This window comes from Apostichopus japonicus, chromosome 2, assembly GCF_037975245.1.
Source record: "Apostichopus japonicus isolate 1M-3 chromosome 2, ASM3797524v1, whole genome shotgun sequence".
In the NCBI taxonomy this organism is placed as follows: domain Eukaryota; kingdom Metazoa; phylum Echinodermata; class Holothuroidea; order Aspidochirotida; family Stichopodidae; genus Apostichopus; species Apostichopus japonicus.
In genome coordinates, this window is record NC_092562.1 from 3,679,140 (window position 1) to 3,702,349 (window position 23,210).

At 35.8% G+C, this 23,210-nt stretch overlaps 1 protein-coding gene across 3 annotated transcripts; it reads left to right on the plus strand.

Moving 5' to 3' along the window:
* LOC139974548 (uncharacterized) lies at positions 1 to 23,173 on the plus strand. 3 transcript variants are annotated; one of them, XM_071981773.1, is made up of 22 exons: positions 1 to 221; positions 1,290 to 1,368; positions 1,933 to 2,060; positions 2,461 to 2,617; positions 3,445 to 3,507; positions 4,133 to 4,194; positions 4,582 to 4,659; positions 5,526 to 5,647; positions 6,960 to 7,136; positions 8,395 to 8,497; positions 9,899 to 10,008; positions 10,970 to 11,150; positions 11,785 to 11,907; positions 13,165 to 13,432; positions 14,445 to 14,465; positions 15,984 to 16,110; positions 16,889 to 17,033; positions 17,596 to 17,906; positions 19,022 to 19,260; positions 20,161 to 20,374; positions 20,862 to 20,929; positions 21,943 to 23,173. In XM_071981773.1, exons 1-22 carry the CDS (start codon positions 204 to 206, stop codon positions 22,155 to 22,157), a joined length of 3,009 nt encoding a protein of 1,002 aa, XP_071837874.1. In that variant the 5' UTR covers positions 1 to 203; the 3' UTR covers positions 22,158 to 23,173. The 3 variants fall into 3 exon arrangements, with proteins under 3 accessions (XP_071837874.1, XP_071837866.1, XP_071837884.1); XM_071981765.1 differs by having other exon boundaries at positions 2 to 221; positions 20,859 to 20,929; XM_071981783.1 differs by lacking the exon at positions 14,445 to 14,465 and having other exon boundaries at positions 2 to 221; positions 20,859 to 20,929.
* The last annotated feature ends 37 nt before the right edge of the window (positions 23,174 to 23,210 follow it).

Sequence of the window (23,210 nt, forward strand, 5' to 3'; positions counted from 1 at the left end):
AGTAGTTACTTTACTCCCATACTGCCATCTTTGAGAAAATGTTGTCTTGACAACATAACTCGTTCGGTTGACTTATTCCTGAGTCCATTGTCGCATTTAGAGATATAGTGGCATTGATAAAATCTGTGAACTCGTCATTAATTTCGTCTTAAAGATGTTGCGAAGAGACGTACTAGTCTGTAGAATGAATGTAATCTTCTAAAATGAAAATAACAACGAAGGTAGGCACTATCTTGGATTTATATTACGGTAACGTTTGTTGGTATTAGTTTAGCGAAATTGACTGTATTAACTTACTGTACAGTATGTAAGTTACGTTGTGAAGCCTCAAAATACAAACATATGATTCAATGATGGACTTGATAGCGGATTCTATTTGCATGAAGCAAGTAATGCAGTTTAAATACAAACTTAGACCTAGTCTTTGGGCCTAATTATGGATTTCATAGTGGGGATCAGGTTGAAGCCCTGCCAAAGTCAGCTTCAATGGGTCTATATTATTAGAGTAGACCTATCCTATATGCATCAATGATACTGTTTGTAAAGTAGGACTAGCCTACAGAAGTGTCTACAGTAATACTGCCAATAGTACTAGTGATCTTTTAATATACAACAGTAATGTTAATCTGTCTGATTTTGCTTCAACCTTTAATTGTTACTGTATATCATAGACTGAAGGATAGAAGTTAACCACTTAGCAAAATCAGTGAGATTGTTATTACCGCTATCCTTAAAAAGAATATTGATTCCCTTATTATTGAGAATTAACTATAAACCATCATACATACAGTAGGCTTATCTCTATAACACAGTACACTACTTTAGGGAATATATACACCAAATCCAACCATATCAGGTGTCAGGGCAAAGTCTCCAGACCCTATCATTCCATCCAACCATGAAGACCTAATGAAGGGTAAACTGTACAGAAAAGGAATGCAGAAATGGTTTGAGTCGTTCATAGTGGAAACATTATAGGATTTATCTTTTAGTTGCCACATCAATTCAAATGATGAGAGTTGAAGTTAGTAATACCTTTTACAAGCTAGGTAGCAAAATTGCAATTTTGGGTGAGCGTAAATCTTTCCAAAATTTGCAAAGTGTTGTGTAGTACAAGAAATATTGTACTAGTTTGGAATATATGTCGCATAATGTACTGTAATTTAGCTCAATCCCTGCAGCCAGCTCTGGGAACTCAGTTTTTAGCCCATTTTATTAAGTTTTGCAAAATATGCAGGACCTGTCTGTTGTATATTGCCAATTGTTTTGTTTTTAACTTCATCATGTAGCTTCTATCGTCAGAAGCAGAGAAGCAAGGGATACCAATTTCGGAGGTGAAGTATCTTGACCTCTCCTCCCATGGGATAGGTAAGTTAATTGGTTCTGCAGCTGTAACGGTTGATACTGTAGGTATGGAAGGATGTATAAAGTGCTCTGTATCCATCAGATACAGTTCTTGCTCATCATCGAGTCATCTGGTTTGTGCATATATATGTCATTTCTTTGGATGTACTGTAGGATCGCTGCATTCCCTGTAAAATTTAAAACATCAGTTAAAAACATCTGAATCCCATATAAAAGGCAATAAGGCAACACAAATAATAATATATTTTTGATAGTGTAGAAGACACAAATTTCTTTGTGTGTTAATTTGCTACAGGAGATGATGTATTGAAAATTTGATGTACTGAACACATTCAGTAGGTATATATTTGAATATTCAGAGAATACTTGGCTGACACAGTAGATTGTCAATCACATTGGATACTGTGGGAAACAATTTCTTGTAACAACATTTTAAGATTATTAACATGATTTGCGATTGACAGTTGCTTTTGCAAGTTATGTCTTGTGTAGAATCTGATCATTATACATTTGTTTGTTTAACACTGGAAGATTTATCCTTTTCGTTTTCTTTCTTATACCTGTCAGCCAATATTGAACACTTAGAGAGATGCTGCAGTATTCAGACATTACTGTTGCGTGGTAACAATGTTTCCATCATCGAAAATCTTGCCCTTTGTCACCAACTGTGGCACGTTGACATCAGTTGCAATGATGTAAGTTATAACATTAATATTTAACAATGTGATGTAAAATATTTGAGATTTCTACAGCGTTTTAGTAGTACTAGCTATCAATTATATCTATTATTGAATAACTAGAAATGAGGGGACGGTGGAAGAGTGGGGGGGGGGGCTGTTGGGAAGAGACCAGTTGATAAAGTACAGTAACTGTTAATTTATTAGTGGAGATGGGAAATCTGTATTTTTTATTTTGGTTTTCTTAATTCTCTCAGTTTTTAGGTGGAGGTGGGTTCTACATGTGGAAACATGACAATATGTAAATCTGGTTATATTTACAATTGATGATTTATATCTAGCTCTGTGCAAATTACCGTCACATCCATATTTGATAAATTTTGATTTGATCTTTTCATTGTCATTTATTCATACGCAGGTCAGTAATTTATACACCCTGTCCCGATTTATAGCCCTTGGATATCTGAATCTTAGCTACAATAACATTAGTTGGAATGAACTGATGAAAATCAGACACATGCATATACTGGAACTCTGTCTCCATGGAAACCATAACTTAGAGAAAGATCCAAACTGTGAGTAATTTTATCGAGCCTCAATATCTCGAAGCTGTTTCACGCTGTTGTCTATTTTCCCCAATTGTCTTGCTACAACTGTGACTGATATTTGGAAAGATAGTGAACCATGTTTTTGGAAAGTTTTAACTTGTTCGTTCTCAATCTTCTGTTAATATCTATAGATGATGGGAAGGGTACTATACCTGCTTAAAGGGTCATATGTCATGAGCTAAAGTTCCCAAAATTCTAAAGTGCTATTATGAAGTTGACCTATCTTTGCTCTGATGGAGGGCGATTTGTCTGTTAAATTTGGCAGAGCCTCATACTACATATGTGGCCCTATGTTCAGTATCAACTGATTGAGATTTGAATTTTGGAGCAATGAGACGTTGTATATAAGGGCGAAGGTCCAATAGTTCCAGATCTTCCACAAAAAGCAGCAAAACTTGGGTATAAATATAAAACAATGGGTAATTGTGGACCGATATTGGTAATTAATCATAATTAAAGTATTTTTGTAATAATAAAGATCTTTAGATATGGGTTTGTGGGACCAGCCTTGGGAAGGCGGCTGAATGGTAGGGGGGGGGGAGCCGAATTGCTGCACTGGGCCAAGGCCCCTCACTGAGGATGTCGAAAACGGCCCTGGAGCTTTCCGTGCTACCCGACATCTTGTTGATTTCTCCAATTAGTGCCCATTATTTATTAGGTACCAAATAAACCTTTGGTTATGTTGAGTATTTTAAGAAAACAGCTTGTGACCTACTGTACTGTAAACATTGAATATTTTTAAAGTTAATTTGTTTTTTAACTTAAACTTTCATTCTGTAACGTTCATTATACAGATCGGATTCATATCATAGACAGTATTCCTTGTGTTTGGATGTTGGATGGCAGGCAGGTCACAGGTTTGTAACATCAAACTTATTCAAGTATTTTTTTAGGGGGGGGGGGGGGAGGGTAGGGCGAGGTGGTTGAGTTTGAACTATTTTATTTATAAATAAAATTATCAACTTATGGATATATCCATAAGATGATAATCTATATCCATCATATTAATGTCAAATATAAATATATAAAAGCCTGATATAAATAATTTGAACAATTTTGTGTACGTTACGTTGACATCGTTAATGCCTGCAGTAATGTTATTGAATTCAAAACTTTCTAGCGCTTGCTTTGGTGATCCAGTTATCTTTGATAGTTCATATCTATGAACATATTTCGTACCATGTATTTAAATTTAACAGGCAAGTCATGAAGCTCTAATTTACATAGTTTGTTAAGGTAATGGCTGTATAATATTTGTAGCCCATAACAATTCCTTTCTTACTCGATTTCTTTAGCTCACAAGTTTTTTCGGAGATGCTGCTGCTGTTTGTTTACAGTAATATGTGTGTATTATGAGATCTATGCCATTTGGGCTTGGTTTTATTTCATCTAATTTTTTCATCTTTGCATAGGATTAACAAATGAATTAACTAATTATCTGTACCGTCATTCTACTCATGGTTTGATCTCTTTGGAACACAGCTGCAGAGAGAGTACAAGTCCAAGATTTCTTTCAACAATCAGCTCTCACCAATCATCCTGTGGTAAGTTGTCCTTAAAAACTGCTTTATATCTACTGCAAAAAGCCTGTGTGGCTATATAATGTAAAAGTAAGAAGGCCTGACGTTTTCGATCCTAGCAGGATCTCTTCCAGAGGTTAAATGAGATAGAACCAAAACTATGAATGCATTAAGAGACACTGATGGACACTCATACAGTTAAATTAGACAAATGAGAAATGAATAGAGGAAAAAAATTAGAAACAACAAAGGAGAGGTAATGGGTATGATGAAAGGCAATAGGGAGGAGAGGATGAAGGGCTTTGAGAGAGATAAACTCTCAGAGGGTTGTAACAATATGAGGTAATTAGTAATGTAGCTGGATATTATAACAATATTTTGAAGAGAAGGTGTACTTTCCATTTTCCACAGAGAAAGAAACTGACCAGAGAACAGTTTATTCCGTCGTCCTTGAAGAAGTTGCAAGTAGAAGGCAGTTATGGATTAAGGGTAATAAGTAGACTAATTAAATTATAAAGCAATTTTTTTCATTATCAAGGATATTTGACTGATATTTGGTGTCATTTTTATTGTTTTCTGAATAATGCAGTCAGCTACTTAATGATGTGGCTTCACCTTTCCATATAAAGCATCGGGAATGAAAAGTTATATAATTGCTAAAAAAACAGGTGTATAATTTTTGTATCTTTTTTTGATTATCACTTTTTTATTAGATGGCAAATGTAATTACAACTATTGTGTTCTTATGTGATAAACTAATATGTTGTGTAATATGATTTTATTCCAATTGAAGTGAATAAAAGGTTTAGTATTTCAAAAGCTCAGTGATACTATCTAGGTTGAGCTAAATCGCTGACAGGAGTTGGACAAGCTGCAGTTTACTCTCTGATATTTGGAACATTTCAGGCTTAAAAGCAGCTTTTTGACTTGATTTTGTTACTTTTCACCAAACTTAAATAAATCAATAAAATAACTGAAAGTAACTCCTCCAAAAGAAAATCATCAGCAAAATTATTTAAATGAAGATAATCTCCTCGATGTGTTTATAATAATACAAAATGATCAGTCAGTTATTATGAACTGTTCCATGTGATTCTGACAATTTCAATGTGAAAACACTTACATATCTTAGAAATTGAACAGTAGTGAAATTTTCAAACTTATAGAGATTTTCATTGTTGCATGCTTGAATAGTCAAAATATAGAAAGCTAAATTGTTATATTGGACTTAAGTGTACATGTAGTAGAAAAACAAGCAATTATTATTTTTTCTTTCTTGAGCCCTCATGCTTGTTACAATATAAAGATCTTACTGTTTGCATGGTTACAGTGTACATTTGCTTGTATCGTTATAGACTGTTCACCTAATGATGAGGTTTCCTAAAGCTGGTGCACTGAATGTTTCAACAGACAGAAGAAGATTACAATATCTTGCTTACAACCTTCAGGAGGATCTTAAAATTGAGTACAACTGCAGGTTTGTTTTCTATCAGGAAATCTAAGTTGAGCACATCTGCAGGGTTGTTAACTATCAGGCACTTAAAACTGACAACATCTGCAGGTCTGTTGTCTGTCAGGAACTCTAAATTGAGTACAACTGCAGGATTTTCATCTATTGGGAACTTAAAAATGAGTGCAACTGCAGGTTTGTTTTCTATCAGGTTATCTAAGTTGAGTACATGTACAGGGTTGTTACCTATCAGGCACTTAAAACTGACAACATCTGCAGGTCTGTTGTCTGTCAGGAACTCTAAATTGAGTACAACTGCAGGATTTTCATCTATTGGGAACTTAAAATTGAGTACAACTGCAGGTATGTTGCCTATAAGGCACTTAAAATTGAGAACATCTCTGCAGGTTCGATGCCGTAAATTGGGATCTTAAAATTTAGTTAACCGCAGGTTTGCTGTCTGTCAGGAGCTTAAAGCTGTCTCTTTCTGAGTTGTTTTCTACCAAGAACTTAAAATTGACTACAAGAGTGCAAGCATGTTGTTTATTAGGAATCGTTACTTTGAGTAAGAACTGGAGGTACGTTGTCTATCAGGGGACTTAGAATGGAGTACAACTGCGGGTCTGTTGTCTATTAGGGGACTTAGAATGGAGTACAACTGCGGGGACGTTGTCTATAAGGGGACTTAGAATGGAGTACATTTGCGGGTATGTTGTCTATCAGGGGACTTAAAATTGAGTACATCTGCATGTTTGTTTCCTATTGGGAAATTTGAATTGAGTACCTTTGCAGGTTTACCTATGGAGCATTTGAAATTGAGTACAACAAACTGCAGGTATGTCATCTATCTGGCCACTTAAAACTGAATAAAACTGCAGGATTAAGTATCTTTTAGGAAGCTGGTTATTTTTTTTTAATTAGGTTCCAAACTTGCATTATCCTTAGATTATGTATTTGCCAAAAATATGAAACTTCAACAGATCTGTTGTAAATCGGCTTATAGAAAATCATGCTCATATTTAAATTAATATGTTTTGTGTCAGTTTCAGTTTCTTATCAAGCTAAACTAGGTTTTTTTAATTTATCATGAGTTGTGATTGTGCACAGATATATAATACTCTAACACACAATTTGGCTAATTTCTTGATTCAAACCTCCATAATTTTATCTGACCACTATTCATGAAGCGTGTGGTGTTTACTCTGGAGTAAACAGAGCATTAAATCAGACTGAAACAACAGAAGCAGAAAATAATAAAAAAAGATCTAAAAGTGATGTAGTTTTTTTTCAAAGTTATCATGATTATAATCCATTTTGCTCTTTTTCTTTTTTTCGTCAGGCAATCAAAGTTCAGTCCATTACCGATTCCAGATTTTGAATCGTTATTGGAAGCCCGAGTAGAGAATTCAGATCAGTGTAATGTCCTTCTGCTGTTGCTGGTCACATTTCTGGATTTTCGGCTACCATTTGACCTACTCCAGGAGACGATAACTTGTGCAAAGTTAGACCAGTTATGGTGAGTGATGTTACAACGATTTGAATAATATCAGATTTACTGCTACAGTAACCTGTGTAGACATCGTTAGAGCAATTATGACAGAAAAAAGCACAAAACTTCAGAGTTTGCTGTACTGTCTTTTGAGGACGGTACGCAGTTCCTGATATTATAAACAACAACGGTGTTAAACATGTTTTGTATAAATATATGTATTGAACCATTGGGATGGCAGACTGCATAAAATACACAAAGGAAGGGGATGGGGAGGGGAGTTTCAATGGCCCCTCCCATATAGTTTATATAAAATATTGAGTTGCAATATTTTAGCCCCTCAGTATGGTCACATGCCACTAAGTGCTGGATGATGTATTTTGAGGCTAGTCTGAAATAGCTCTCTGATAGAAAGCCTCTCTCCTATCTCCTAACAAGGTTATGACCTTGCCCCTATGTTCCTCTACATTTTCTATATAGCTACCCCAGTATTACAGCAATTAAAACCTTTGGCAATTAACTAAACTGAATATGTATATACAAGTCTATATTGTATGTATATGGAAATTAACTAAAAAATGACTGGAAATTATAAAAAAAACTTGCAAATTTTAGAGCAAAGAATATTTTTGCCAAAAATGTCTTTGCTCTCTTAAGAAATATTGTTAAAAATTGCTACAAAATATCGAGCAAAAAGATAACAAATAACTTATTGACAGTTTCTCTCAAATTCACTGAAACAGGAAGTAATCATATTTGAACAAGAAAGCTTTACTTGGTTTGATGGTTTAACTGTACATGTTTTAAGTTTAAGTTGCAGACCAATCTGTTTTGCCTAAACCTGTCACATATTGCGACTTTCTGGTTGGGTTAATTCAGCGTGCGACTAGAAATCAAAGCTATAACTGCAAAATTGTGTAAGCATGAAATTTAAGTAGAAGATAAGCTTGGCAGAGCATACGCAGTGGGAATAAAGATAGTCATGGCCATCTGCTGACAAGAAGAAGTAAGTAGTAAGTTGAGTCTCGTCTATCCGACATGCTCAGTGATTATCATGCCCCATGTAAGTATCACGATTTTGTGCAAGGTTTATTGCTTCCTCGAAAATGTTAATGTTAACGTCCTTAAATTGCGACTTTATTTTTCCAAGCAAGGTAGTCACAAGGCTGACAAGTATGACAAGCCTCCAAAAATTGCTTCCAAAAATTTCTGTGTCAATAAATTTCATAAAAATGATGTTGCTTTATACTATAACGCTTGTTATTAATCTTCTTTACTCATTCAGTGAGACAGATGTCAGGCTTATTTTTGCCCTCCCTAAGAATTACATCTGTCGCTTCGTCACGATTCTGCTCAGCTCTGTCAAAATAGATAGGGATGACCGAAAGGTGAGACATTTAAGTTATTGTCTTACAGGTTTTTTATTTATGGTCGACCTATATTCATATATAATGCTTTTATAACATTAAAAATATAGCTGGAATCTGTTTTAGCACCAGTGAACATGTCGGGTAGCAATCTGTTCTCTGGAATAATTGTAGATCTCATGATAGATAACAATTTTTAAAAACTTCAACTTCTGTAGCTGTATTTAGTATCAATCTTCTTGATCTGAGTATGATCCGTTTTTACTTATTAAAAATCCTGGTACCATAACTAGGCATTCACTGGAGGATCCAAAGTGGTCAGTACATGTGTACCTGACTTCATATATCTTAACTAATCAAACTAAAATTCCTTCTGTTGTTTCGAAGTTGTCAATGGTAGGCCACTGGAATGTGATTAACTTTACCAATCATAGTGTGTGTACAGTTATGGTCGACCTACACTAAAAAAAAAAAGTATGTTTGTTCAAACCCTGACGTTAAATAACCAATTGAAACTGTGCTTTATATCACTTAATTGTCTAGGAACATTTTGAAACAACTGACACATTATTTTATCATCTATGACTGTGGGATAGAATTGTCAAAACTTCAAGTTGAACAAAAATGTGTGTTTTGTGGATGATGATGTCTCCCGTAGGTGTGTACATCATGGGAGTTTGTATTTCGTTATTAATGAATGTCTCCCGTAGGTGTGTATATCATTGGAGTGTTGTGTTTCGTTAATGATGAACTTCTCCCGTAGTCCTGAGTGTATATCATTGGAGTTTAGTGTTTTGTTAATGATGAATGTCTCCCATAGGTGTGTATATAATTGGAGTTTGTATTTCGTTAATGATGAATGTCTCCCGTAGGTGTGTATATCATTGGAGTTTTTCTTACTCAACAAGACAGGAGATAGGAAGAAGGTGGTGGTGGGAAAGGTGATGAAAGCATTACCCAAATTGGATCCAGAGAACACTGGATATAAAAATACAAAAGAGCCAAAAGAACAAATCCTCTGATGGATTAAAAGACACCTGTTTGAGTTCTTTACTAGAGAGAGAGAAGAGGGAAGTTTGGGAGCAGATCTGTACATGGAAATATGTCTCCTCTGTTAATAAATGACTTTCATTTTCAAGTCAAGTATTTAATTGCTTTGAGTATTGGCTATAGTGTCCAATTTACTGTCATACTTAAGAGATAATGTGATGTATATATATCTATATATATATATATATATATATATATATATACATATATATATATATATATTTTATTTATATATATATATATATATATATATATATATGTATATATATATATATATATATATGCATACATATATTTACAAATTATATATGCATCCTCTTGTATTTTTACAAATTATATATGCATCCTCTTGTCCTCTTTGTGACCTCACAGGAAACTGGTCTTTACGAGAAGCTTTATTTGTCGCTCCACTTCACTGTCGATGAGCTTATTAGAGCTAATAAGAACACAAAGAAGAGAATCATTCATAAACCAAACCACAGGTAGGGTTGATTCAAATTCAGCTATCCGCTGGTAACATCTCAAATGTAACTGATTTTAAGTTTAATACTGTTCCCGAAACAAATGTTCGGAAGGGTATATCAACTCCATAGGACATAGGGACAGTAAACCCTGGTAATGATTTTGAAAATCAGATGGAGCAAAAAGTGAGGAGAGAAAATGAAAAATACGATATCAGTAATAAACAGCGTGCATCAAAGTTTGGGACCATTTATGAACGACCATTCCTCGTCAGTCTGGTATGCTAGAGGGGCACACTGATCCAAATTATGTTTTAATTAAAACCATCTTGATTCTTTGTATGTCAGATGCTGAAATGAGACAAACTTTTCTCTTTTATTTATTGATTTCTTAGCTTCATGTCTGTCATTTAATTGGTAGAAAATACTTGTTGAATGGTCAAGTTGCTCTTGTGTTTGACATCTCTGCAGTTTGAATAGGTATAATAATATTTTTTGAGGAAAGTAGCATAGAAAATTATTCATGTTTCTCCGTTTGATGATATATGCAAATTGCCATATATTTCTCATACATTTCACATATATTGTTTTTCACATGTTTACGATATTTTTTCATATCTGTCAAAGCAGCAGCTTTTGTTCTGGTCATTACTTTACGACAGTTTTACCGACCCTACCGATTATTCTTGTTTTATTTAGACAAAGTAAATTAGATTGTTTAAACTACAGTTAAAATGAAAATCATAGAGACTGATATTAGCTTATTTTGACTACATATTATAGTGTGGGAGACTTATAGTCAAGCTTCAATGTACATTGAACAATAGGTTTGATTTGATATCGTTTAAAGTGTTTAGAAAATCCAATGATTTGAAGTAAAAGCTAAAATTCCTATATAGAGAAACCATTCCCAAACTTCTTTTGTTTCTCTATCGGTCCTGCGAGTACATTTGTATTTGATAATCTTTCTGATACCATTTAGGTACAGGGACCTCCGTGCTCTTTTGGGGTGCGAGGCTATTCAGCTGTTCTGTATCGTTCCTGAGTTCTTCAACATCCTCACAACTCATGAGTCTGTCTCTGAGTTAGTCGTTTTCTCATCTGGTGACGGAGCAGCTGTGGAGAAGGTGAAAGATTTAATGCAGAGAGTTTATTCTCAAGGGGTAAGAAGAAACTACTTTTAAAAATCATCAATTTTGCTTAACACATTTCATAATCTCCAAATTAATTGGGCTAAGAAATTTGAAAAAAATAAGTTCAGTTCTCAGAGGTTCTGCCACTTCAAATTCAATTGAATTATGAATTAGACAATTACTCAAAATGTCTCATTGTGTGACAAAAGTTTTGAGGTTGGCAATAAAATACAGTATTTAACTTTGAATAATGAGTGACCAGTATGTAATTTTATAGCATATTAGGAGGTGTGTGTGTGTGTGGGGGGGGGGGGGGGGGGTGTTGTTATGATGGCCTTTAAGGTAGTAAATATTCATTTTCCATAATTATGAACAATATGAAATACCTCTTGCTTACTGTCAGCAGCTTAATAAGCAATTTTAACCTTCATGACAGAAAAAACTTCAGCCCAGACTTTTATATGCAAATTGGGTAAGACATGTACATTCATCCATTTTTCTGGTGATTGCTGTCAATATAAAAAAAGGGAAAATTCCTAATGTATTGTTTTCTAAATTTGTTACCATCCAAAGTAAAATGTGTAGTCTATATTTTAGGTTCAGTCAACAGATTGACAATGAATCGAGGTGTATGTTCGACATACTTTCTGTGTCTTATTTGCAGGGCAGTGACCTCAGAATGGTGGAGGAAGTTGCAGATTTTTTGGTTAATATGGTCCAGAAACGAGCAAAGAAACTTCTTGGGAAACAGATGGTGCCAAACATTACATCCAACCATTCCTTTGTGGTAAATGTCTCTTTTCAACCAATTTCTTTTCTTCCAACATTTTTTGAAAGCCCTGAATAATTAACCGAAAATAATTTATGCTGAAGATTTTAAATACCTCTTATTACGTAAGTCTGGTTAATTTCTAAATTCCACCATAAATGAATAAACTATGATTATATTTCACGACAGTCTTATTGTAGCAAAACATGATTTCAAGAGGCTAATTTTCTGATATTTAAAAAGAAAGTTCGCATCTTCCCGATACAAAATGCTTCGGGGATACGGTTTTAATCTATAGATGCAGAACATTTGTTGCAATTTTGCTGAGCAGTCAACTTCATATCCTTGTCAATAATTATTAAATTTCTGCTATAGCAGCAATCTGTTTTTATGAAAGCAGAAACAGGTGGATAAATATCATAAGGTAATTAATACTGGGAACTGCATAGTGATCTCATGTTTCCCAATTTCCCTGTTAGGCCGTGCGTAGAGCGATGACATGCGACGTTGGTCAAGTCTAACGAACATTAGTGTAGTCACACGCTGGAGGTGTGTGTGTTATACATGTTGCATGCCTTTTACAACATACCTGTGTATAATATATATATATATATTCTCCTGTCACAAGAACATTAATTCTTGATAGAAGTTTAAGAGCGAACTAAAGCAACTTATCAAGGAACCTAGTAACATTCACGACAGAAGTTTAACACAAATCTGCTCACTGTGGTTTCGAGTTGCTTCGCTGAGTGGACTTCCACGTAATATTTTATGAATAATTCTCTCCGCTTCAAAGGCTTAGACAAGCGTTTTTTTGTGCTTGTGTTATGGTGTGTGCATGAACACACTGATGAGAAACCAGGTTGTTTGTTACATTGTTGTGACGTATGATCAGTTGCATCAAACCTGGACATGATTCATAAGTTCCATGAATGAATAAGATAATTAGTTTCCAGGCATGTACCGCAATGCAGCATTGTGCTTCACTACTCTTGGTAACACACATTTATATCTAGTTTGTGATGATGTTACACATGCAGTTTTCTTACTTTAAACCAACCTTGTCAGCTTTTTTTTTTCTTATAATATTAAGCTAGATTGCTTTTACCACTTGTAGTATCAACAAGGTTATTATATGATATATATATATTATTTAAAACCAATGTTTACTCCCCAGAAATAATTTTAACAAAAGTTGCAAACATCCTTCTACAAGTGAGTCCTTCAATATTCTAACACTGAACTACAAATAAGTGATCTTGTTTGTTATTACAGATGAAGAAATCCACCCCCAGGAGACCTCAGTCATCTCCGATGCATTCTAGCTCTTATTTATCGATCGGTCTACCCAGTCCTAGACATAATATCTCAGTTACCAGGCCAGGAAGCGCTGCTCCCAAGGTCAGCCCTATAAAACCCCCCTGGAGACCCGAGAGGCAGCCAAAGCTCGGTGATAAAGTGTTGCTAGGAAGACAAAATGTATCGTTCATTTTAGCCTTACCAGAACATGATGTAGCACTGATACAGATGGAGAGTATACCAGGTAATGACTTGTCTTATAATTCATTAATTTATCAATTGTGAATTAATTAGGGTGTCTGTAACTAGACACAGTGACCACTGACTGTATATAAAAATAGCCCAAACAGTTAACGTCCTTGTCCTTTACTGATTACATAAGAGAACTAACTCAAATTTGAATTATTACTAAACTATCTTAATTTTTTATACAGATTAACAAAGTAAATACTAGGTACATCACTGAGTTATGCTGAATTCTTTGCTCAAACGTTTTGAATAAGTTTCTTTTCGAGAAATCAACTCGGTCTGGACTGATCCACCCAGCACTAACCCAAAAAACCCCATCGGGGGTCGTTGAAGAAGGAACCAATTGGCAGGTCATTGCCATTAGACTCTATTCTTGTTCAAAAAAAAATTGAAGCATTTAATATTATATACCCTAGCCTGAGTGCCCACACTTATAATAATCAAACTTCAAGAAGTTTTAACTTACTACAAGGTTTATCTAAATCTGTTTATTTCCTGACAAGTCGACAATTACAGGAAAGATTCATGCTCTAGCCAGGACCGTTGCTTATAACAGTTTATTGGTTGGAATTTAGCAGGCTCTCATTCCACTATCTCACTACAAATTCTTTTGTTTTACCTTCCAAGAACCTGGTCTTGAAAACAACTTTACAGTCATACATAGTGATGTAATTTGTTCCGTTTGCCTTTGAAGAAGATCAAGTATGCTAGGATCAAATCACTGATTAGGCCCTCTGACTTATACATTTACCTGGTTCACATGCTTTTAGCATTAGATAAGCAGTTTATTTAACAGCTTTTTCTCTTCACACTTGGTTTTTGGGAGCTAATCAATATTATTACTTTTTGCCAAAATAGGAAATTATGCAAATATGTTTCTAGTCTTGTTTTTCATTTGGATGTAGGATGTCAATTTACTTCTTAACCTATTGCATTGAAGTTGAACCCCCTCAAGAAATATTAATCATATTTCTTGTCTTCCACATTATTATTTGGAATGATTTCAGACCTCTCTGACAAATGGAAAGGTAATATATATTTTTGGTGGTTATCAGTAACATCATCACTCTTTCTTTAATTTATTTTTTAAAATCACTGATCTACACTGTGACACCATATTTGTGCTGGCAGGCTAAGATGGAACTGGGAGGAAGTGCAGGTTGTGATCAGCTTGTACATGGAGTTTGGACTTGGTATGAGGGAGGGAGGCGGGGGAGGGTGGGGGGGGGGGGGTCGGGATATAGTTGAACGATGTGAGAGGCCTTGAGATGCTATAGATACATTGACAGTTCTAATGCTTACGGTGCACATGCACATCAAGTTCTTGTTAATCTTGGGTCTTCACAAATACCTTTTCTGGAACACATAGGTTGAGATACAGGGTGACAATCCAATGGAAAAACCCTTATATGCAAAAAACGGCAGATTTCATTGGCAGCATTTACTCTTCAGTCAACTGTTCAGTAATAAGTAAAGGATAATTATTTGATAAAACTTGCCGGAAGCTAAATGGTATACTTTTGGGTAGTTTTCTTTTTCTTTTTTCTACTTTAAAATGTCTGTTGAAGATATTAATTCATCACTAATAGCTGCATGGAGTCAATTTGATGCATATAGTGGGATGGGCCTTTCATTGCTGATATCAAGTTGTGATGACTTTTGATTTGATTGTATGTTCTTTTTTTTATCCATACATACAAATTATTTTATGGTAAAATGACAAGCACGTTCTTGCACAGAATTGCACAAAATACTTACAAAAACTCCAGCTAAAACCTCCTGAAAATTTCTACAAGTTGATTGATTGAGTGTTTGTTCATAAAAATTAACATCTTTCAATCATTAATTCTTGATCTGTGTTTGTAAAATCATGAAAGGTTTGACGTTAACTATTACTTCCTTTTCCTACGAACCAACTGACAGCTCACATTAATGATCAACATTCATTATTTCTTCATCATATGACATATTAAAGCCTGGCATGAATCATTAGAGGTGAGAGGATTAGAGGGTCAGAGGTGAGAGGATTATAGATGAGAGGATTATAGGGAGAGGATTAGTAGTGATTCTTATGATCTTAATCTTTGCTGTTGTTTACTTCTGATTGTTGTTTTTGCTATGAATATATATTTGCTTTACCTCTTTTAAACTTTAATGAAAGTTGTTTATACCACAACACACCCATATTTACCTGATGCACTTTTGCTAAAAGAGGAATTGTCCTGTTGTTGGTTTTGAAGCCTGTTAATGTACAGTGTGTAACCTGAGAAAAGATTAATCTTTCTCTTTTGTGTTCACCCTGCTCATTAACCTGACTGTATTCTGTGTGTGTTCTTGTCCCTTATGTTACTGTAACTTGTCATGATCAGCCTTTGAAGAAGATCCTGCTAGGATCGAAACGTCAGGCCACTTACTTATACACATTCTCTTACACAGGCTGTTTAGTGGATAAGCAGTTTGCTAACAGTTTTGTTTTATTTAGAGAGAATAATCTGTAATATGTCCATTACTTCTTTAATTGAGATCTTTTTTTCCCTCGCTTTCAGCTCCCAGTAGCTCTGTCTTCAGTTTTACTAAGAACACACAGGAACATTATTCATATCTGGACTTATCACAATTTCTCTGGGACTGGAGGTACAGCTACTGGAAGCCCTTAGGAACCACAGGAGATCGGTAGGTAGCCTGACCTAGTGTATATTAGCCCTGGTTGGGGGGGGGGCAGGGGGGAGGATCTATGATGGCTTCCATGATGCAAGGTTTATTTAAACAAAATAATTCGAAAAAATACGTCGTGCATACAGACCATAATGTTACAGGTTGTGTAAACAATATTATTTGTTTACACTTTATGTTTGATTCTATTTTGCACGATGTTATCATTGTAGGGGCCCATTGATTGTCATTAAGGGTGTTTGTGCATCTTCTGTTACAAGGTAGATTTATAGTGAACTATGCCACTTAATAGGACAATTTTGTTTAATTAATATGCTTGAACATGTGTAAAATGTAGAAATGTCTAAGTGTGAACATTTATCCCTATATACAGCAGCTAGGTAAAGTGTTAAGGGAACCTTTTTTAAATCTTGATATGATCATCTTTTTGGAGAGATCCATATTTAGTTGGTAAACTTTTTCTCAAATGATTCCTTCATCCATATAGCAGCGTCATAGTGTGAGAAACATTCATGATATTCCTATATATTATGATAATGATCAATGATGGTAAGATAGCCTGATGAACGGGTTAATACCCTTTAATATAATTGCTAGAAAACAGTTAATTTCATAGACTCTCATTTTGTTCCTAATATTTTTACCATATTGACAAGTCCTCATGGGTAGAAAAATTTACAAATTCATGGGAAAAGCTTTAAGTAAGATATAAAATAGCAGAATTAGTTTCTTGTGAAACATTGTCATTTTCATTACTATTTATACATTATTTATTCAGGATCACTCTCCATAACAACGATGATGGTCTTAATGAATTAGCTGCGGTGGGTTCTAATCCTCCAGCAATCGATGAAGAAAGCCCCAGGGATGCAGATGACAATGAAGATGACACCACCACTATACACCCATCTCCTAGAGATTCGGTAACTTTACGTTCCTTAACTGCACCTCTTTCCATCCCCACTCTTCCCTTCCTCCTCCACCCTCATCCCTATTCACCCGGCGTATCCACCCCATTCATTCACCCTTCCACCAATCCTTCTCTAAAGTTATTCTAACATCATTGCCAGGCCTGCCTATAGAACACAATCCTCCTCAAATTCAATTGAGCTTTAATAATTTGTTGATAGCATAAACTCCGTCAAGTACTGCCATTAGGATTGACCAGCCACCGTATGATTGTAAACACAAGTGCTCTAGTGGCACTACTTTCCTGTGTGAAGACAAATTTGGCTTGACCTCTGAAATAGTACACAGTGTGTTTTATCATGAATTTGTACAGAGGAGCCTTCAGTATGGCTAGCATTACCAACTCCTGTAGATATTCAATCTCCTGCTTGCTATAGGCAGGGAAGATTGTAATGAAAGCTCAAGTTGTCTGTATGGCTCTCAAGATGTTAAATGCAATCTTTAGAGCATCTGGGTGACCATATCTCTAAACATCTAAATGCTAACTATGATGGCGGTGTTCTTCTCCTTCTATAGGTTGAAAACCTTCCTCTGCCTATGTCTGCGCTTGTGAGAGAAAAGTTGAAGTTGACCTCACCGTCTTCCCATCGGTCGAGTCCAGAGAATGAAGACTTGAGACTTAAACTACAAAATGACATCGGTGATGATGGCGTAGATGAAGCAGACGGCAACCTAGTAAACGAGACAGAGGGACATGAGATGACACATAGTACAGGGAGTGAAACGGAGAAAGGTCTTCTTTACGACTGCATTAAATGTGCAATGGATTCAGTCAGAGAAAACAACCAAAATGTATCGAGAGATACCAACCCAAGCGAAAATGCTCTGTGAGTATACGTCAGGAATCCGGGCGTAAATTATTTAGGATTTTTTTCTGGTCGTCCCTCTGTAGACAAGCAGGGCCTTGCTTCTTCCTAGTCAAAAAAATGTAGCATGATAACAAACTACCAATATGTACACTGTATGAGAGATGTGGTAGGTTTGGTGAATGGATTAGCAATATGTACACTGTAGGAGAGATGTGTAGGTTTGGTGAATGGAACAGCAATATGTACACTGCAGGAGAGATGTGTAGGTTTGGTGAATGGAACAGCAATATGTACACTGCAGGAGAGATGTGTTAGGTTTGGTGAATGGAACAGCAATATGTACACTGGAGGAGAGATGTGTAGGTTTGGTGAATGGAACAGCAATAAGTACACTGTATAAGAGATGTGTAGGTTTGGTGAATGGAACAGCAATATGTACACTGTAGGAGAGATGTGTAGGTTTGGTGAATGGAACAGCAATATGTACACTGCAGGAGAGATGTGTAGGTTTGGTGAATGGAACAGCAATAAGTACACTGTAGGAGAGATGTGTTGGCTTTGGTGAATGGAACAGCAATATGTACACTGCAGGAGAGATGTGTAGGTTTGGTGAATAGAACATCAATATGTACACTGTATAAGAGATGTGTAGGTTTGGTGAATGGAACAGCAAGATGTACACTGTAGGAGAGATGTGTAATTTGGTGAATGGATTAGCAATATGTACACTGTATAAGAGATGTGTTGGCTTTGGTGAATGGAACAGCAATATGTACACTGCAGGAGAGATGTGTAGGTTTGGTGAATAGAACATCAATATGTACACTGTAGGAGAGATGTGTAATTTGGTGAATGGATTAGCAATATGTACACTGTAGGAGAGATGTGTAGGTTTGGTGAATGGAACAGCAATATGTACACTGTATGAGAGATGTGGTAGGTTTGGTGCAAGGAACAGCAATATGTATACTGTAGGGAGAGAGATTTGGTAGTATTATGTGAAAGGCTTTCAGTGACTGATGCTGAAACACACACAGAGCTTTATAGGACTTGTAAAACCCAGCTCTGCATTTAGTGGAGTCACCCGGCCTCTTGCTTCATTCCTTTTCTCGCCTGTCCTCTCTTTTACCCAGTCGAGACGAGACGAGGGAAACATCGCTTGATTTACCTCAATCACCTGACAAGTCACCAGACCTGATAGCTGAGACATCGACTATGCCACCTGACAAAACCCTGAGCCCCAAACATCAGATCAATTTGGATCTGAGTCCAAAGGGATTGTCCCAGATAGACAGAGAGAAAGCCAAGCAGCCCACCAGGCAGAGGCCAAAGTCATCTTACCATTATCGCTCAAAGTCATCCAGGAGCTCAGGTAGATTGGAAAGTTTATCATGAACATTTCTCCAATCTGCATCTTTTGCATCGATTTAGCTACAATCTAGTGGGAATGTCTTTGACTGTTAAACGAAATATAAAGTCCCTGAAGAGTATAACTGATATTACATTAGTACATTAGTCTGGTAATGGGGAGGAGGGGTGGGGAAGGGGGTGAAGGGTTCAAGACTGGGAGACAAAGTATTGATAGATAAAGAAGTCTGATGCATCCAAACTAGCAGTGCATAAGCAAAAAAACATATTTAAAACAAGGGATTGTCTGTGCCTGAAAACATGCTAAATTTTCCCACTAGGTAAGTTTTTTTGAGCAAAGTTACGTTTGTAGATGAAGTTTAATGTAAGAAATGAAACAACACAAAAACAAGCAGAAGCGGGATCCTCGGCCTCACTGGTTCATATCTTTGGATCTATCCCTGATGATGTATTATGTAGATATATATCCATGTTGTTCAGAAAGTCACTTGTAATCATATGTAGGGATATGTTGGTACCACACAAATCCCTTAGAGGGATGTCCAATTTTGTGTGAATAAATGTTGTATATCGGTGCTCCTTTTTGATCATGTCAATATAAAAATTCTTGTTCAATGCAAATATTATTACCATTAATATACAAGAAAATTTTCTTTTTGTAATAAAATGTGTTGTGAACTTCAGTTATCAAATTTTACTATGATCAATCATGTTTTGTGATAGCAAGTATGTGATTATATGCATAAACATTTGAAGCAATTGTAATTCATTCTATGTAACTGCCTTTAACGCCCTTTGAACAACTGCTGTTGATATTGGTGCTATATAAATGTTTTCTGATTGATTAAGAGAATTATGAATGTATGTATGAGGTGTTGTTCGCACTATACCTTTGTTTTGACAGGGGCATCGAATCGCCCTTCTACTGCATCCAGTCTCAGTCGTAGAGAGCCGTCGGGAAATCCTGTCATGATTCAGATGGGGAACTTCTGGCTGGCCGGAGGACGTGATGTCAACTTCCAAGCACGATTGGAGAATTTTCAAAAGACTCAACATACCCCTGGTTGGATGGATGGGTCATCCAAAAGACCCAAATCAGTTGGACCAAGACAGAAGAGGTAAGAAGTGATATGGTTTTTAGGTTTAATTAATCAAACCACAGCAAATCTGGTTCTCATCATCCCTGCAGAATTGATCAGGAGGAGCACCCAGGCAGTTTAAAATCACTTTATAGTATTCATGGTTAATGTAATATGCAATCTTGGTTAAAAAACCTTGGGATATAGAATGTTAATGGTATAAATTCGAAGAAGGTGCCTATAAATATGCATGAGTAGTTCTATGGATATGCATAGTTAATGGTTTATGTAGGTGATATAGACATATGTGGTAGTAACATTATAGATATATATGTCTATTAAAAGTAATTGAAAGTAACAGTGGCAAACCAAGGAAAAATCACACCCGTGAAAATGAGAAATTAGGTCAGTGTTGCTTTGATCCACTCCTGTATTCCATAGAATCAAGTTAACAAGCATTTTTGTTTTTCGCCTTAATTGGCAATTAAGAAGGTTCCATGTTCATTAATATTCTATCCTCCAGAAGCCTTTTGCTACAGCGCCGAGCCAAATCTGCAGGAACCCAAAGAGAACCTGATCTATGGGTTGGAGTTTGTAAGTTTTCTTTCTTACAGTCGATTCAAAAATTGAATATTTAGTCATGTACGAATATTTAGGCTGTATGAATATTTAGGCTGTATTAAAATATTCAGGATGTATGAATGTTTAGGCTGTATTGAAATATTTAGGATGTATGAATATTTCAATACGACGTATGAATATTTACGATGTATGAATATTTACGATGTGTGAATATTTACGATGTATGAATATTTATCATTATACATGTTTGCTTCTGTTTCTTCCCTTTTGAAATTGTTGTTAATTTGTTTGTAATTTTTGTTTGTTTTTCTTTCCTTGGTTGCATCAACTAACACACTGGCATAGTTCGTTGATTATAACTTATTTGAGTAGCTTTCTTTTAACCTTGCCCTTTCCATGTTATGAAACAAACCTCTAACCAGCATAGTCTAATTGTTTATTTTTATGTGTCATTGTCATGTGCAGAAAAACATCACATAACCCTACAACATACACATGGGTGTAATCTAATGAGCGTGCTTCCATTCTATTTCTTTACAAAATTATGAATCAAGTTAGTTTCTTCTTAGTGGGGGGGGGGGGGGCGGTTGCAGGGGAGCACCAAGCTTATATCAGTTGGAAGAGTACAGAACATCTGAACCATCCAACAAGTGAATGCAGACATTTCAGAAGTGCTTTTCCTGCCTTTTTTTATGCGCCAAGTGGTTTTCTGGTTTAGGAGGGGGTAGTTCAGGACGTCCAGAAAGGGTTGCATATTCTAGGTTCAATGTCACATGCCATATTCATCAGGACAGTACATAACATTACAGCCTATCGGTGTGTTTATCCTTCAATGTGCTTGGGTTGCTTTTACTTCCTTCATGAAAGTCCGGAGCAATTTGATTTATTGTTTAATTGGTGGATCGGTATGTAGTAAAGCAGCAGAGGGAGTTGTCAGAAGTTCATAAGAACAGTACTAAACATTCCAGTCTGTTTGCGTTGAATAACATTTGATGATTTTCCTGCTTTTCCTTCCCCATCCCTAGCATCATCCTCATCTAACCAACCTCCTCCTTCGCCTGCTTCCTCCGACATCAGTTCTTCGATTGGAAGAACATCACCCGAACCTGACTACCTGCTTCAGTCTCGCCAACAAAACTACCCTAACTACCCCGCATCCCTGGGCTCAGATAGACCCAATACACCCCCATATGGAGCACCAAAGAGACCCTCGTCTCCACTAGAAATGACTGTCAAGTGATCATATGATCCCATTATATTCCTTTGTGGGAGATTAGCTGTACAATTGGCAGTTCAATTAACCCATGCTGTCCCAGAAAGAAAAGACTGGATCGGTCTCTACTGCTTAACAGGCCCAAAATTGGTGTGTCTCTGGCTCTGTGCATGAGGTGCTATAATGATTTCACTCTTGGTCAAGAAAGTATGCAGTTTTGTTTTGGAGGTGGCAAAAGTGTATATTTTTTTCAAGGCCCCAAGGTAGCAATTTTTGCTCCAGTATGCCACTGCAAAAAAGCATAAACTTGCATATTTATAATTTCTTACCTTGTATGAAATGTATCTACAGACAGAAGACTTTAAGTTTGGATGTTAATATCCCTTCAGCAACACCCCCCCCCCCTTAAATATCAGGCCCTGAATCCAAATACATTGAGAAGAGGGTTGTAGCAATGATATGGTGAACCAAACTGTGTTTTAAAGGTTGTTAGTTTCGAAGTATTGTTAAGCTGAGCTCATAACTTGAATGTGTATTGAACCTTTTTTATATCTGTAATGGTTTGTAGTGTTATTATTACTTTTTTGTAAATTATGTTTATCTCATGTATAAATGAACCATTTGCCACCCTCTACTCCGTAAAGTGTGGCCAAATACTTTACGCTCAGATGGGTGGGTTGGTGGGGTCTATGTTTCAACGGAATAAAATACTAATCTGTTTTTCCTGTCTTGTTTTACAGGGATTTAATAAATGTAAGCTAAAACACAGAAATATTAGTAAATTAAGGTTTAGAATAAGTAGTAACTGAATCACAGAAGAATTGCAAAATATTTTTTCAATGTCTTTTTCAGTTACATTTAATGATTACCTTCAGTTTGTAATAAAAACATTCAGTTTGAAAATAAGACTCTCATATTTCTGCTGACGTTTTAAGTAATTAGGCCTTAATCTAAATTCATTTTGAATATGTGTGTGATAAATGTTCCTTTCGGATTATTATATTATTGAATATGATGAGGCTGAGCAAGTTTTTTTAATACAGTTTTAAAGTGAAAACATCAGCAAAGAAGATTATCCAA